This window comes from Mesoplodon densirostris, chromosome 4, assembly GCF_025265405.1.
Source record: "Mesoplodon densirostris isolate mMesDen1 chromosome 4, mMesDen1 primary haplotype, whole genome shotgun sequence".
Classification (NCBI taxonomy): domain Eukaryota; kingdom Metazoa; phylum Chordata; class Mammalia; order Artiodactyla; family Ziphiidae; genus Mesoplodon; species Mesoplodon densirostris.
Window position 1 is genome coordinate 36165308 of NC_082664.1, and position 18970 is coordinate 36184277.

Below are 18970 nucleotides of genomic sequence, written 5' to 3' on the forward strand. Positions count from 1 at the left end.
AGCAGCAAAGACGCAATGCAGCCAAAATTAAATTAATTAATTAAAAACAAAGTAACTCATGATTAGAACAGGAATCTAGTAATTCTCTAATACCTCTTATGGTTATTTTAAATAATTTTTAAAGTAATTCCCCTATTAAACCTAAGAGATGATAATTTTGGGATTAACTAATTTGACCACAAGTAGATCATAGCAATGACAGCATCAAAACTAGCCTGTCCTCTGGTTTTGGTACCTAGAAAAACATGTTTCTAAATGTAGAGTTCTATATGTATAAACAGGGGGGCACAGCAATTATTATCTTTTGCAAGAATTCGATTAAAGTCTTACTAATGGTCAAGTGCAGTAATCCAAAACTGTGAATAATTAAATGCTGATTTTTAAAATAGGGTGTTTTTCTTTTTTAAATATATGAAATCCCAGTTAATTTAAAATGAAATTTATAGGCCCTAAGAAAGTAATCCTGAGGGAGAAAGAAAATTTTGGATTAGAAATGCACCAATGGTGAAGAAAATGTACAAAGTCAACTCAATAATTTTGTGTATAGACACTTTTTTCCTGCTGTATGCGGGCCTCTCACTGCTGTGGCCTCTCCCGCTGCGGAGCACAGGCTCCGGACGCGCAGGCTCAGCGGCCATGGCTCACGGGCCCAGCTGCTCCAGCTGCTCCACGGCATGTGGGATCTTCCCGGACTGGGGCACAAACCCGTGTCCCCTGCATCGGCAGGCAGACTCTCAACCACTGCGCCACCAGGGAAGCCCTATCTTTACCTTTTTTAAAATTTATTATTATTATTATTATTATTATTATTTATGCATGCATGCATGCATGTTGCACTGCACGGCTTGTAGGATCTTAGTTCCCCTACCAGGGATTGAACTTGGGGCCATGGCAGTGAAAGTGCCAAGTCCTAACCACTGGACTGCAGGGGAATTCCCTCCTATTTTTACTTTTAAATCAGTTCCTAGCACCTCTGAGATAGTCCCTTCTAAAGAAATTTCAACTCCTGTTAAGTGCTTATATCCTTCCCCTATTAATCCAGTTGTTGCCTATTTTAGTGTCAACATACAACATAAGCTACTTCTACAAAGGCCTAAGGAATTAAAAGGCTATTCTTACATCATACTGGCTCCTTTCCATTAGGCTATAAAAATGCTCTAATCTCTCTCTTTTTTTAATTTTTTATTTATTTATTTATGGCTGTGTTGGGTCTTCGTTTCTGTGCGAGGGCTTTCCCTAGTTGCGGCAAGCAGGGGCCACTCCTCATCACGGTGTGCGGGCCTCTCATTATCGCGGCCTCTCTTGTTGCGGAGCACAGGCTCCAGACGCGCAGGCTCAGTAATTGTGGCTCACGGGGCCAGCTGCTCCGCAGCATGTGGGATCCTCCCAGACCAGGGCTCGAACCCATGTCCCCTGCACTGGCAGGCAGATTCTCAACCACTGCGCCACCAGGGAAGCCCTCTAATCTCTTACCTTTAAAAAAAAAAAAAGTTCTCTCTTGATCTTGTACTCTTCTCTAGCTAAAATACCTTCTCTATTTTCCTTCAGAGCATTTTAAACTAATTTTTTTAAATTACAGAAATGGTATATGTTAAATGTGAAAAATCAGAAAATAGATAATCCAAAAGAAGGAAATAAAACTCACCATAATCCCCAAACCTAGGGAGAATCATTTGGTATATATCCTCCTATATTCTTATACTTGTTTTTACGAAAATATTCACCAAGAGATATACATCTGACAGGAGGACTTGTAACTACAGTACATTAAGAACTCTTACAACTCAATAAAATTTACAATATGATTTTTAAAATGGGGAAAAGATCAAAATATTTTCCAGAAGAAGAGAGGGAAACAGCTTATGAAAAAATGCTCAACATATGCAAATGCAAACTAAAACAAGATACTGTTACACATCCGCTAGAATAATAAAATGGAAATAACCTAAATATCCACCAATAGGAGAGTGGTTTAACAAATTGTAGGCTATGCATATGATGGAATACTACTCAACAAGAAGTTCAAACTACTAATACATGCAACACACTGATGAATTTGAAAAACATTATACTAACCAAACCAAGTCAGATATAAAAGACTACATATTATTTTATTCCACTTATATGAAATTTCCAGAAAAGGCCAATCTGTAAAAACAGAAAACATCACTGGCTGCCTAGGGCCTGGGGAGTGGGAAGTGGTTACTGTCTACAAAGGAAATTAAGGGAGCTTTATGCATTCACGGATGTTTCTATAACTTGATTGTGGTGGTAGATTACACGGGTGTATACATGTGCCAAAAATATTGAACTATATAATGAAGCATACCAATTTTAAGTGTATGTAAATTATATCTCAATAAAGTTGGTTAACAAAAATACACCCATAACCTCAAAACTATGAGAAAATCTTTGTGTATATCCTTTACTTCTTACTTTTACCAGAATGAGATCATGCTAGTCATACTGTTTTATAACAATATAACTATTTCAATTTGATACTAATTATTTTTTTAATTAATTTATTTATTTGTTTATTTTTTACTGCGTTGGGTCTTCATTGCTGCACATGGGCTTTCTCCAGTTGCAGTGAGCGGGGACTACTCTTCGTTGCGGTGAGCAGGCTTCTCATTGCGGTGGCCTCTCTTGTTGCAGAGCACAGGCTCCAGGCACGTGGGCTCCAGCAGTTGTGGCACACGGGCTCCAGAGCGCAGGCTCAGTAGTTGTGGCACACAGGTTCAGCTGCTCCACGGCACGTGGATCCCCGACCAGGGCTTGAACCCATGTCCCCTGCATTGGCAGGCAGGTTCCCAACCACTGAGCCACCAGGGAAATCCCCCTGATACTAGTTATTAAAATACTTTATTTTTCTATGTCCTTAAATATCCTTTTAAACTTTAAAATACAAATATAACCATTCTAGCTCTTGCTGGCTCTCTGTCACTTAAAGGATCGAGTCCAAGCTCCTTATAAGATTATCCTTAGCACACATGATTCCTGCCTCTTTTCCAGCTCTATCTCCTAGCATTCCTCATGCCTTAACTTTTTCTGGTCCAGCCATAAACTGCTTGTTGTTCCCTACATACACTATGCTGTCTCCCCAGGATGACTGTGATTATGCTAGCTGTCCCATCTACCTAAACTGCCTTAGTCAACTTGCCTAGATAACATGTACTCATCTTACAAGTCTAAGTACATCTGATTTAAAATTGTTGATGTGACTGTATCCCCAATAGATTGAGCTCTTTGAAGATGGAACTGTATCTTATTCAGCTTTGTATCTGGCTATTGGCAGAATGCCTGGCAAACAGCACTCAATGTTTGATGAATTCAGTACAAAGAAGAACAGGCAGGAAGTCACCCTTGATGCCTCTTTTACCTTTATTCTCCACATGGGGACAATCTTTTCTATTAATTTTTTTAAATTTATTTCTTTTCTTTTATTTATTTTTGGCTGTATTGAGTCTTTGTTGCTGTGCGTGGGCTTTCTCTAGCTGCGGCGAGCAGGGGCTACTCTTCGTTGCAGAACGCGGGCTCTAGGTGCACAGGCTTCAGTAGTCGTGGCTCACAGGCTCTAGAGTGCAGGCTCAGTAGTTGTGGCGCATGGGCTTAGCTGCTCCACGGCATGTGCGATCTTCCCAGACCAGGGCTCAAACCAGTGTCTCCTGCATTGGCAGGCAGATTCTTAACCACTGCACCACCAGGGGGACCCTAATTTTCTACTTAAATATTTCTTCACTTCATGTTCAATGGCTATTCAAAATCTTACATCTGGACAATTACACTAGCCTCCATACTCTAAGCCAGACTCCATTCTTGATCTCACACATCTCCCACAATGTTATCAGAATAATACTTTAAACTGGAAGCCTGTTTATATCAAACTCTTGTTTAAAATCCTTCGGTAGCTCTGCAATCACTTATAAATTTCTTGCTTTGAACTCTCCTTTAGTGGCTTTTGTGTATTAAATTTGAGAAACACATCAACATCTAGACAAGAAAATTACCTATATATCCACCACCCAGAGATAGCCTTGTTAATTTATTATTTCTCTCAATATCTCTTTGCCTGCATTTTCAAATAGGATATCTGTGTGTATACACATTTTATCTATACTTTAATAAGCCTCATGTTGACTACCAAATGAATCAAGGTTTTAGTTTTTCAAAGTAACTAATTAAACCTATTCACATCTTCCCTGTTCCCCTACAACATTATATTTCATGATTTTTTCTTGTTTTACTGCACTAGCTAGTACCTCCAGAAAAATGCTGAATACTAGTGGTGAGAGTCTGTAGATTCCTTTTTTTATTCCAGGCTTAAAAAGCAACATGTTGAGGACTTCCCTGGTGGCACAGTGGTTAAAAAATCTGCCTGCCAATGCAGGGGACACGTGTTCGAGCCCTGGTCTGGGAAGATCCCACATGCCATGAAGCAACTAAGCCCGTGCACCACAACTACTGAGCCTACGCTCTAGAGCCCGAGGCCACAACTACTGAGCCCGTGTGCCACAACTACTGAAGCCCGCACGCCTAGAGCCTGTGCTCCACAACAAGAGAAGCCACCGCAATGACAAGCCTGTGCACCGCAATGAAGAGCAGCCCCTGCTCACTGTCACTAGAGAAAGCCCGCGCGCAGCAACAAAGACCCAACGCAGCCAAAAATTAAAAAAAAAAAAAAGCAACATGTTGGGTGTTTCATCATTAGGTAAGATGCTCCCTATTAGTTTCTGATATTGTTCTTCATCAAGTTAACAAAATGTACCTGGTTTTCTAAGAATTCTCATTATCAAGGAAAAGGTATTGAATTTTTTTCAGATGTCTTTTCTGCATCAAGTTGACCATATGGTTTTCTCCTTTCATCTATTCATGTAATTTAATTATTTTAAAATGTTTACCAGTGTGGATCCATCATAAGAAAATTTAAACTTATTAATATGGCTTACCTGGCCTTCAGGATCTGGACTCTATCTTGAAAATCATATCCTACTCCTTACTCATTGTTCAATAAATATGCCAGGCTTTCTCAGTCACTACTATCTTTGAACCCTTTGCCAGTGGAAAGGCTTTCAGGTAAATTCCCAACTGTCCTTCAAGACTTAGCATATTAAATTTTCTGTTTCTTCCTTCCTCCCAAATCTCCTCCTCTGCCATGTCTGCCTCTCCCCGACCCCTACTGAAGTAGGCACATCTCATTATGCTCTTGGTACCTTTTTCATACTACCACCATAGTACTTCTCATTAGATTGTGATTGTTAACTCATTTTTCTTCCACAGTGAGAGTCTAACTCAATTTTCACTGGTTGATGGGCATCTGGGTTCTTTCCAGCTTCTAATGATTATCTGGCTGCTATGAACGTTTATGCTTAAGCCTTTGTGTGGATATGTTTTCATTTCTCTCAGGTACATACCCAGACATAAAAATGTTGGGTCACAGATATAGGTACTTTAGCTTTAGCAGACATTTCCAAACATTTTCCAAAGTGGCAGTACCAATTTATACTCCACCAGTAACATTATCAGAGTTTCAGTTCCTCCATAAGTTCGTTAAGATTTAACATTGCCAGCCTTTAAAAAAAATTTTTAGTCATTTTGGTGTCTATGCAGTAGTCTCTCATTTTGTTTTAATTTGCATTTCTCTATTAGCTAATGATGCTGAACTTTTCATACTTACTGGCTGTTGGGGTTTCCTCTTTTTGTGAAGTATCTGTTCAAGTCCTTCACCCATTAAAAAAAAACTGAGTAGTCTCTTTCTTGTTAATTTGCGACAGTTCTTTTGGATTCAAGTTTTTGTTATATATATACTTATACACGTATATACCTCACTATCTCAAAATCAAATAATCAAATACCATTTTCTAGTCTGTTGGCTTGCATTTTTACTGGATAAGCAATAAATTCATTTAACGAAACCCAGGTTCTCAACCTTTTCTTGATAAAAGCACTTTAATGATCAAAAAACTTGTTTTACATTTATTAATGAGTATCCTGGACTGTCAAAGATATAATCTGGATCTCAGTATCTGAAGTTTTCAGAAGCTGTATTATCTATTATATGATATTTAATATTTAACTGATATTTTAAGCTATAAAAACAAAGAACACTTCCTAATGTGTTAAGACATTCTTTCATCAAATTCTTGAGGTTTTCTTACTTACTTGGATTAAATTTCCATTTAAAAATGATATACTAACTGAAACATGAGGTAATTTCTTCCTTTAAATACTGTATATGAAAAAAGCTGGAATTATGAATGCTAAAAAGCAAAAAATTAGGCAATGGGCATATGAGTAGCCTAGTAGTCTCATCCCAGTCACAAAACCTCACCTGGCCTCAATATTCAGAAACATAAAACAGAAGGGTTGAATAAGGTCACTGTTAAGCTTTTCCAGCTGTAAAATAAAAGCAATGAGTCCATTTAACCTTCAGAATTTTGTTATCAGATTTAACACTCTTCTTTGATGAGTTCCAAGTACATCCTTTTCTCACATGTTATGCACTGTCAAGTCAGGGCTGCCACACAGTTGTGCACGCACAACTCCAGGGGAAGTCATTCACTTTGTAGCACAACCGTATGTTGTTGCCCCAACTAGGTTAGTCATTTTGCACTCATTTTAAGACCAGTCTCAGCCCAATGTCACTAATCACCTACTATCCCACCACCACCAAAGCAATACAATTCTCAAGTATTAATGAAGGCTGTGAAAGCAAACTTTGAGAAAATCTCCTTGATATGGAATCAATACTTTTACAATTGTGAACCATGTACATGTTAACTATGCTAAATCTAATATTCAAAATTGAGTTTTTAAAGTCCTTTTTAACCATTTCTTTCTCTCTCAAAGCATTATTCTTTAAGCCACTTCTAGTTCTTTGTCTCTCAACTCCTAAAACCCTTTAAAGCTACACTGCCTCCTTTTTTTCCCTTTCTTTCCACCCTTTCTGTTGTGTCACTTTCTTCCAATGGAGCAATTTAAATCTCTCTTGCTTATATCATTCTCTTTTCTACCTACTGTTCTTAACAAAACAAAGTCACAGTACCTAGCTGGATAAACCTTTCTCCTAAATGGGAAGAGAAGGATTACAATTATCTATTATGTATTCCTCCCAACCCTACACAATAAAAGTTACACTATATTTGTGAATAATTAAGATCAAAGTACTGTCAGCTATTTCAATCTCTATAAGGAATTTTCAGGAAACCCATTTAAACTATAAGCAAAACTACAGGGATAATTTATTAATGAAAAATTCTGCATATTTAATTTCAACAATAAAAAATGAGCACAAAGAATAGGTCTCAACTAGGTCTTTTAACTAGCAGATGGGAAATTTCCCCTCTAGGAACAGGTCCCTAGGTCACACTGCTATCCTGAGCAACATGAGACTTCTCTCTGCCACTCTTGCACATAGGACCTTCGCTCACTGTAAGCATCTAAATGAAGAAAATACATTCTGTGCTAATTCAAAAAGTGCCTCCTGACCTATTTTACGTGTCTGTAGCTCTGGAAGTCCTACCCTTCCCTCAGCCCATTTTCTGTTTTGTGTCTGGATTCAGTGAAATAGATTTACCTGATGGGCTTCCAGAATTATTCATTTTTATAATACCAAAATAACTTAAAATCCTGTAATAATGACAGAATGTCCACCCCCCAAAAATAGGAGATGGCTTACTTACATCCTTTTAAAACCTCAATTTAAAATATGTTTGCAGAGGGACTTCCCTGGTGGTCCAGTGGTTAAGACTCTGTGCTCCCTATGCAGGGGGCCCAGGTTTGATCCCCAGTCAGGGAACTAGATCCTGCATGCCACAACTAAAGATCCCACACACCACAACTAAAGATGCCGCGTGCTGCAACTAAGACCCGGCGCAGCCAAATAAATGCTTTTTAAAATAAATAAATAAAATACGTTTGCAAAACACATTAAACACTAAACATCAACAAGCAGCAGACACTAGAACTTAAATATCAGCATGTTAACACGAGAAACTCTCACTGTACATTAAAATTTAATTATTTTGGACCTTCTATACAGTATCTATAGAGGAAAAACTTCAAAATATCTACAAGTAACAAATCTTAGAAGTTACATATTTATGATACCTGATTACCGAATATAATTTAATCTCATCAGTATTCATTTATCTCAGTTTATAATGTATAATGCTTAAAATAAAACTATACTACAAGCATTAAAATTTTTCCCCTTTAGTAATTTAGACAAATATTTCTCGTACTATGCAAATATGTAGTTGTATATACAAATCTAATGCTATTCTCTTCATGAAACAGAGTCCTGACTGTGAACTAAGCATATATTTTTTTCAGGGTAAAATACACGTAAGCAAGTTTTTCCTAACACAATAAATTATTAACACGTGATCAGCAGTAATTAATTCTAACAAACCTTATATTCACACCAGTATTTTCCAAGAACGCTGCCTTACTATCACTAACAATTACTCTCTCTATGTCAACGAGATGTTCAGAATACATACCTCTTGTGCAAGATCTTGCGCATTGGAGATAAGAGGAAATGGAGGACTGGCCTTGTTCATGTGTACTGTGACAGCGTTGTGTATCTTAAATGCATTCTGGAAATCTTTATTTTGTACAAGTTGTAAAAGCAGTGAAATATCCTCCTGGCTCTGAGAATCTACCAAAGTATGTTGGATATGTTTAAGTGAAGAAAACAGGTCTTCCACTTCTAGTAGGAGAAGGAAAAGGTATCCAAAAATTAATTTTGTCTTAATTCCACATGTATTTTAAAATAAAATTTCTTGAAACAATAACAATTAAAGTTTTCAAGAAAAACAAAACTTGCAAATATTTTTGAGTGTCAAATCACTGTCATTTTACTGATTTTTAAGTAAGACTTTAAAAAATTATACAACAGAATAACATTTTTTTTCAAGAATGTTTTAATTATGGAACTAATATATATCACTATAAAAATAAATGAAGGATAGAATACATAAATGAATAAAAATTTAAAACCACCAATAGTCCCATCACTTAGAAACAACTTAAAAAAAAATCATACGACATTTCCTTTTTTCATTTAACAGGACATTTTAATTGTTTTCCCACATCATCAAACAGTCTTTAAAAAACTTATAATGGCTCCATGATGTTCTATTCTATGTCTAAACTAAAACTTATAATAACCATTACACTAAGTTGAGCATTCAGGGTGCTTCCAATTTTTTGCTAGTATAAGTAATGAGCACTTCTGTACATAATGATCACTGCTATGTACAGTAAAAATGTCTGAGATTCTGATGTTTCTTAAAATAATTCCAAGAAACAGAATTTTTAAATAAGATTCTGACATTTTAAAAGCCAAAGAGTTGGGCCTCCGTGGTGGCGCAAGTGGTTGGGAGTCCGCCTGCCGATGCAGGGGATACGGGTTCGTGCCCCGGTCTGGGAGGATCCCATATGCCGCGGAGCGGCTGGGCCCGTGAGCCATGGCCGCTGAGCCTGCGCGTCCGGAGCCTGCGCGTCCGGAGCCTGTGCTCCGCAACGGGGGAGGCCACAACAGTGAGAGGCCCGCATACCGCAAAAAAAAAAAAAGCCAAAGAGTTTTCTAGGGAGGCTTTACTAATTTATAACACATTACCAAAATTTTTACCAATATTCAAAATTACCATTTTTAAAAACCTTCCATTTCTTTAACAGGGAGGTTGAAGTTTACTCAGGCACTTCTTTTGTGGTTCATAGAACTCCTATGAACATGTGAGTCTCCTAAAATTTTACTGAAAATTTGGGGCATGTGTACATATGCACGTTCCCATTAGTGTGCACGTGCAGCACATACATTTTTCTGGAAGAGGGTTATCCCCAAATGGTTAAGAACTACAGTTTATCTCTTCTCTGACCCCCAAGAGGTAGATATGTGCACATGTATACACCTTGTCACATTTGCTGGAAATAGTTTTCTAATTTTTCCATCTGTCTGTTAATTGCATTTGTGGTACATTTATTGTAGAAGTTTTCGGCTGTTATGTGTTAAGAATGATCCACCTTTTCCTGTGTGATTTCTTTCACTGTCTAAGCTTATAAACTCCTTCCCCTAGGTCATTAAATGTTTACCTACATTTAAATTTTCTAATGGCTTCTATTTTGTAGTTAACTTCAATCTATCTGGAATTTTGTTATAGATTTGAGGGGAAATTTTAACTTCATTTCTTTTCTTCCAAATGGTTAACCAATTATTCTAACACCATTTATTGAATAATCCCTCCTTTTCCACTGATTTATGATACCACCAAATTCTTACATATATCAGGGTCTGTTTCTAGTCCACTGGTCTATCAGAACCACAATCTTCTTATAATAGTATTATAGTCTTTGCTCATATTGATATGACAAATACTTGCTCATTACTTTTTCAAAAATGTCTTGACTTCAAATGAGCTACAGAATCATTTTTAAGATACCTCCTCACTCTCTATTTCCTATTCATCCAGAAAGAAAAACCTATTGAGATGCTGACTAAAATTAAAACTGTAAATGATTCTGGGAAAAACTTTCAGTAGATAGTATCTGTGTATATCTGTGTCTTATACAGTCACATTTAAAAAAAAAAAAGCAAAAACCTCTTGGTTTAAGTCTTTCCGTTAGTTTTCTTCACACAGGGCCTGTAGAAAAGTTACTGATTCTTATTTATCTTGTATCCTACTAGTTAACAGTTGTTAAATATTTTATAGGTGAGAATAGCTCTTCTGTTGATTCTGAAGTTCCCTATCTTTCCCCCCCCAAATCAAAACAGCTTTAGCTCTCCTTATAAAAATTATATATGCTCTTTAGTAATTTAAAATGTACCAAAAAACTGGGAAAAAAATTGAAAGTCAAAACTGTCATTTGAATGACCTAAGAAGTTGTGATCCAGAACTAAATAAAACTTGAGAAATAGCCAGAATTTAACCATAAGTTAATGTTATCTACAAGAGTAGACAGAATATAGATAGGGGAAATTTAAAGATGTTGGTCAAAGAGTACAAACTGTCAGTTTTAAGGTGAATAAGTTCTGAGGATCTAATGGACAGCAATGGTGACTACAGTCAATAATACTGTACTGTATACTTGAAATTTGCTGAAAGTACATCTTAAGCATCCTCACCACACACACAAAAGGTAACTATGTGAGGTGATGGATGTGTTAATCAACTTAATTGTGGTAAATATTTCACAATATCACATTGTACACTTTAGATATATAAAATTTTTTTGCCAACTATACTTCAATAAAGCTGGGGTGGGGGAAGAATATGGAGTGTCAGATTTCATCAAATTCGAAGAAGTTACCACAGAATTACCTAAGTGTATAAAGAATTCCCTGAGTATAAAGAATTCAATAGCCTTAAAGTATCTTTAGAGCAAAACAGGAAAACAATTAAATATCTTAAAAGGAAAAAGAATTACAAAACCAACAAAGTAGTTAAAGTAATTGACTACAATCTTAAGGAGAGGATAGACTTTCTGAGTGGATAATGAGACTTCTGTTTAAAATTTCAGTAATTGTTTAAAGGGGCTCAGCCTGGTTGTCAGGGCAATGAGAAAATCAGGAGCTTCAGGATCTCACTGCCGAATGAAATCAATAAGCAACTTTAGACAGACCAGAAGGTAACAAACTCCCTACTATGTCTCTTTAAGCCCAGGGGGATTTAAAATTTTAGAGACAAAGGAACTTCTACATAATCTCTGTGTACCAAAGCCACCCACAGACACTAAAATACTGACATTAAAAAAAATTTTTTTTATCTGTAGTCATACCTCTCAGCTATAACTACTGGTATTATTTTGTTATACTATACATATATAGCCTTTCAGACTTGTAAAAAATGCTGATCTTAACCATAGAGGTCACATTTTAAATGTTGTTTTGTAATCTGATATTTTCCAATGTCTTTAGAATAAATTCTTAGGATAAAATTATTTATCAAATAATAAAAACATTTAAAACTCTGATACATATTGCCAAACTGCCCTACAGATTTGTACTAACTCATACTCCTACCACCAAAGAACCTGAGTGCCTGTTTCTACAAACAGCCCAAATTTTTCACTTTTGGTGATCTGGTTAGGAAAACATGTATTTCTTTGTCTAGTAGTGACATTTAATGTATTTTCACAAGGTTAACAGTCATTTATATTTCTTCTTTCATTGATTTTCTCCTTATCTTTTGACCATTTTTCTACTAGATTCTTTTCCTTAATGACTAGAATTACAGAGATTATATAAATATCCCTGCAGTCTTAAGCAGAATGTACTAAATAAATTTTCTTGCTATATCAGAACAATGGTTTTTAATCAAGGATATTTATGAGAATCACTAAGGAAATTTACAAAGATATTTATGTCCTGAGTTCTACCTCAAACACAATCAGAATCTCCTGTGTCTTAATTTTTTATATATATGTATATATATATATATATATATATATATATATATATATATACATGTATATTTTAAAGTTGACTGTGTACCCTTCTGGTTAAGAACCAATGACTTACAGGCTTTATTAACAGCAGTTATTGTAATATTTTAAGACATGATATACTTGGGAATAACTAAAGCACTCACACCTATTTTCTTCTATACTAAATAACCTTGATTGCTATATTGAATTTTTGTGTCTGCTTTAGTTATTCTAGTTCCTCCTTTGCAACTATTCAGTATTTCCTTTTGTTGCCCTCTCTTACTTCCGTAGTAAACACAGCATATAATTTTCATTTTTAGAGTATTTTATGCACAAATAAAACACTGTAGTCATAAGCCAGCAAGGAAATAGGAAAAGAAAGGTAGGGTAATCCAAACTAGGGATGGCTTAATGAGAGATAAAACTGGAGATCAATGGCCTTATTTCACGAGATCAGTTAACAGCTGAGATGCAGCACAGACAGGCAACAGGAAATTTTGTGGTTAATCCAAAAGAGATGATTGCTTTAAAGCTCTAAGAGGGGCTCCCCAGGTGGTGCAGTGGTTAAGAATCCACCTGCCAATGCTGGGGGCACAAGTTCGAGCCCTGGTCCGGGAAGATCCCACATGCCGCGGAGCAACTAAGCCCCTGCACCACAACTACTCAGCCTGCGCTCTAGAGCCCACGAGCCACAACTACTGAGCCCGTGTGCCACAACTACTGAAGCCTGCACGCCTAGAGCCTGTGCTCCGCATCAAGAGAAGCCACCCAATGAGAAGCCCGCACACCACAAGGAAGAGTAGGCCTCGCTCGCTGCAACTAGAAAACGCCCACGTGCAGCAATGAAGACCCAACGCAGCCAAAAAAAAAAAAAGAAAAAAAAATTCTAAGAAATCAGTAGGCTTCTCGTGTTGATAGGAAGTTAGGTAAGGAATACAGGTTCCAGAGAAAAAGTAAATCTGGTCAATTTTTTCATATTGTGTTCATACTGAGGAATTCTAAAGACATAAAGACCATCCGGGACAGTTTAAAATCCAGAAAAGAAAAAAAAATCTCAGGGTCAAACTGGAAATGTTTTTCTCTCAGGAGATCAGGCACCAAGATAAGATCTATAGGAATAGGAAGGCTGAAAGCAGAAGAACAATACAACTGAGCCCAAAGAGGCTGTTGACTTAGTACCTATCTACTTAAGTAAAGGCTATCAGGAGAACTTAAGGACCATGCCAAGTGCCAGAAATAACAACTTTAACTGGGCTTAAGGTTCAAATTTTGTAGGTTAGCATCAAGACCAATTTAAGCTTCTTAATTGTCATCCTTTACAAATTCACTAACCTCTATGAAGTCCTATTCACATTTCTGTTGTTTAATTAGTAAAAACTGTTTTCACTGAAATTATCTTTTTTTAGGAGTTATCTCCAGACTTATTGCATTAATCAATGTTGCCAGACTAAATTGAGATCATTTGCACTTAAGCTCAGCTTTCACAATGAAATATCACTAACCCGTTATTTGTAGTTGAAAAACTACAAATATGTATTTGGCCTGAATTACACACTGGTCACTGCCAATACTGAATAGAAAGACATAGAACAATATCTGTATTACAGGCACATATACATATATATTATTTTATTTAATCCTCATAAAATCTGAGAAACTTTTCCCAATTTAAAAAAACCCACCAAAACCTGAGACATACATAGTTCAGAGCAAATCTCTACAGATGGAGAGAATGAAGTCATACAGAAAAATGGCACCTGGGTGAAGAATCTTTTTGAACTTCTAAGGCAGTGCTTTTTCTGCCATACCAAGGGCTTAAAAAAAGATAATTTTTTTTCTTTTTTTAGATTTTAGGGCTTGATTGTGACATGTCATTTATCTGCTTTAGAAAAGCTGTCCTGAAGTGTCTTTCTGCCCAATATAGCAGCATGCAATGTACACTGACTAGTATTTAGAGGAGCTTACACATTCTATTTTACCATGTACCTGTAGGAAGAATTTCCTCTAGTTAACTGTGTTTGTACATGTTCACATATATAATACACCCTCCAAATGCTACTTTTATAATACTGTTGCATTTTATTTCTGCTATTTTAACCAAGTGTCTTATGCTTCAAATATTTTCTCAGAGTATTTTATTTCAACTCTAACATCACAATAGTATGCCAGGCAGTACACTGTGAAAGTTCAGCCAAAGAAACCAAAACTGCAGTTGTTGTGAATGTAGAGGCTATGTATCTTTTTGAGAAATATTGTAAAAATATCTTTGATAGTGTAGCACTAGCCTGGGTAACTAAGCAGTTCAGCAAAATTGATAACTTATGATTTAAATGGGCAGTTTTCAGATAAATTCCATATCTGCTTTCATGGCCAATTTAGCTGGGAAATTTTCCAGATAGCATTCTTAGGCAGGAAAGCTCCCCAAGTACTCTCATGCTTCAGGTTCAAATATGTTTCCATGGCAAATGTTTAATGAACAAAGAGAACAGATTAAGTTACCAGACAGAGTTTTTAAGACTTCATTAAATATAAATATATAGCTTGACAAGAAGATATGGATTAAACCATATGTAGCTGAAACAAATAAATACGTAAAAGGAAATATGAAACACTAAACGATATAAACTTATTTATAAAGACATGAATTTCATCAGAGGGTTTTTATCAATTTAATGGAAATTAAAAATGATGCTGCCTCTGACCAATAAAGTTTTAAGGTCACAGAGAAAGCAAAAAATATCTATTGCATTAGTCTTAAAATACTGATTATGATAAATTTTATTGGAAAATTCTGAATGGAATTCTGACAAAAGGTCTCTTCTTTGGTATTAAGTATGATGTCATAATGAAAAATAATTGTTGGCAATATCAACTCTGGGATTCTCATTCTGACACACGTTCATTTTAGTTTCATATAAAAATTCTTAATTTCAAAAGGTATTTTGTTATAGGTTTAAAAAACTTTGTTTTGGGCCTCCCTGGTGGCGCAAGTGGTTGAGAGTCCGCCTGCCGATGCAGGGGATACGGGTTCGTGCCCCGGTCTGGGAGGATCCCATATGCCGCGGAGCGGCTGGGCCCGTGAGCCATGGCCGCTGAGCCTGCGCGTCCGGAGCCTGCGCGTCCGGAGCCTGTGCTCCGCAACGGGGGAGGCCACAACAGTGAGAGGCCCGCATACCGCAAAAAAAAAAAAAAAAAAAAAAAAAAAACTTTGTTTCTATGTGGTATATCTTTAAAAGCATTTTACAAATACATATTATGCAAAGCAGCAAATTTTCTACACATAAGAAATGTTCCATTGTATTATGTAGTAATTAGATTACATGCTACTTAAACGAAAACCACCTAAGTTCTTTGAAATTCTGTGCAATTCCAGAGGAAATTTGAAAAATCTAATCCGATGCAGCTAAATCCATCCTGTCAAATATGTACCCTCTTCTATAATAATGATGAAGATAGACAACAAAGAGAGGACAGACTATAGAGAGAACAGACTCCCCATGTACGGAGATCAGAGGCTCCCTTCCCCATTCCCATACACAGAGACACAACAGGCACAAGGAAAAAGAACCACATGGACAGAGAAGTAGAGAGAAAAATAAAGAACACAGGGCTACCAAGAAAGAATGACACAGGTGTAGAGTGGGGAGTGAACAAAGAAGGGGTTCCTGAGGAAGAGCAGTACCCAGAACAAGGCAGGATGGAGGGAAGACAGAAATGCGGACGGACACTGCTGAGGGGAAGGCAAAGGCAGGCATGGCAAATCTGGCTTTGGTGATAAACTTCTAGTCTGTAGCAACTTCCCTAGAAGCAAAAGTCCTTTATATCTAGTTCAAATGCCTTGTCCTGCAGTTTGATCTATTTCCTCTTATTTGATGTTCAGTAGACATTGTTTTAAGTTTCCCATCTCCTCTAACGTTTCATACAACAGCTAAATCTTGATTATTTATGTTAAAAGAGAGGACATATTATCTAAAAGCAAGAAAAATCACTTACATTTGGCTTTGGGATACAATTAATCAGATAAATACAAACACACACATAAGCCCACAAATCCACCCCCAAACACTCTCCTCTCCCCTTGGCCCTCTCCTGGCTGCCTAAAATATAAAAGAATGAAGACTCTAAAATGGGCAACAGAAAGCAATCACCAAGAGTTGCTCTATCTGAAAATTCTATCTTCAAACACCCAAGACACTGGAGAATTGTTTGGCAGTAAGGGTAAACAATAAAATTACTCAAGGAAGCTAAGGAATCTCCATTTCTGGAGATCTTTCAAAGCAATGGAGATAACCATCTACCTTGGATTAGCTTTGTTATTTTCACTTACTGCTATCATTTACCCCACATGAAAACAGTTTCTACATATCTATTCTAGCATTAATATTCTTCCATTTCATTGTTTAAATGATACCAATTCTTTTAACCTATCCTCAGAAATTTCTGTATTTCAACCAACTTCATGACTTTTTCCTGAAAACTTTTGAAGATTTCTTCTTTTCCCCTAAACTGTACAGTCAAATTGACTATTCAGATGAGGAACTTAATAGTATTGAGTATGAGGAGATTATACCAGTTTCCAGTACATCTATCCACTGAATCGAAATTCGAACGTTCATTTAGGAAATCTTTGCTTAAGTAGGGATAGGTTGCCTTTCCTTTTTCTTTTTTTCTTTTTAAATTTAAGGACATAAAATTCAGATCTCTGAGCTTTGGTTTTCAGTGGACTAGGTTAAAGTGCATTTATTAAAAATAACGAGAAGCTCATGAAACACCCTGAACAGTAATTAATCATTAAAAAATTGGGTTACAAATTAAAAAGGAATTCTAGACAAGCATACAAGCAAAGATAGTTGAGAGAGATGGCAGAGCAAAAACCTTAGCCCTAAATATAAGACAATGGAAAAATATCATTGAAATGACTAGTATTCAATCAAGTACAAAAGCTTCATGATTTTTCTCTGGACAAAACTGAAATGTGTTTGGTGAGCAAGAAAAAGACCCAAATTTGAAGGCAGAATACCTGGGTCCTAGTTATGACTTGGATCACTTATTAGCTGCAATATATATCACTGGAAAATCCATCTCAAGTCTCTGGGCCTTTCTATAAAATGAGTGGGTTTGACTTGGATATTATTTCTCAAACTTTCGTTAGTGATCCATTAAAATTGTATATTTTTTAATTTCTCAACCCAGTATATACATTCCTATTTGAAATAAAAATTTATAAATACTTACATGCAATATAATATACCTTAATATCTTCTATTTTTTTCTAGTTCTTAAAAAAATTACTGGTTGATAGGATGGCTAAAATTAAAAAGACGTATTGATATAATAACAAATAGAAGCAAGAATGTAGAGAAACTGTAACCCTCTCATGCTGCTGATGAAAAGGTAAAATAGTGCAGGTACTGGGGAAAATATGGCAGTTCCTCAATAAGTTAAAACACAATTACCATTTGATCCAGCAATTCCACTCCTAGGTATATACTCCAAAGAATTGAAAACAGATGTTTAAACAAAAAATTATATGTGAATATTTGTAACAGCACTATTCACAATAGCTAAAAGGTAGAAACAACCCAAACATTCCACCAACAGATGAATGGATAAACAAAACATGGTATTTCCATACAGTGGAATATTATTCAGCCATAAAAAGGAATGAAGTAATGGTTCATACTACAACACAGATGAACCCTGAAGACATTATGCTATGTGAAAAGAAACCAGTCACAAAAAGCTACATACTGTATGATTCAGTTTGATGAAATGTCCCAAATAAACAAATACACAGAAAGTAGATTAGGGTGGTCAGGAGTTAGGGGGAGGAGAGAATAGAGAGTGAATGCTTATGGGTCCAGAGTTTCTTTTTGAGGTAATGGAAACACTCTACATAATGGTGATGGCTGCACAATCTTGTGAATGTACTAAAAACTCATGAATTGTACACTTTAAAAGAGTGAATTTTATGGTATAGTAAAGCTGTTGTTTTAAAAAATGAAATAAAAAATTACTGGTTAAGATTCACAAACTAATTTCATGCACTAAAAGGTTAGATGATCTCTGGTAGCTTCTGGTAGCTTACAAAAGTTAAATTTTAGTCAAACTTACAATGTGCAACATGTTTATGTGTTTTCACTTGGTCCTCAAGAAAATACAGAAACTGAGGCTCAGGAAACTTAAGTAACTTGTCAAAGGTCAATAGCAAGTGAAGGTAAGAAGTATTTAAACTCTACATTTGACTCCAGGCATCCCCGTACCAATATGCAATGATATCATGCATTTCTGAACATATAATGATGCAAGTCTTTGCAAGGGGAAAAAGTTAAAACCTATTAATACTTAATAGGTGGAATGAAGTTTTGACACATTGTGTCAAAGACTAAATGGTATAGCAGTTAATTATTTTTCAGTAGCATTATGCATATTTAATAACCAAACATTACATGACTATACACATATTCTAATGAATTTTTAATCTTTATTTTAGGTTAGTTCTAATTTTAGCAATCTGAACAAATCAAAAAATCGTCAAATGTCC

The 18970-nt window shown here is 36.1% G+C and overlaps 1 protein-coding gene across 3 annotated transcripts in view; it reads right to left on the reverse strand.

Moving 5' to 3' along the window:
• Positions 1-18970, reverse strand: part of PALS1 (protein associated with LIN7 1, MAGUK p55 family member) — a 106905-nt gene that overhangs the window by 48007 nt on the left and 39928 nt on the right. For all 3 annotated transcript variants that reach the window (XM_060095970.1, XM_060095968.1, XM_060095969.1), the window contains exon 4: positions 8502-8710. In XM_060095970.1, coding sequence (XP_059951953.1) covers positions 8502-8710 — 209 coding nt within the window. The remainder of the gene's footprint in view (positions 1-8501; positions 8711-18970) is intronic.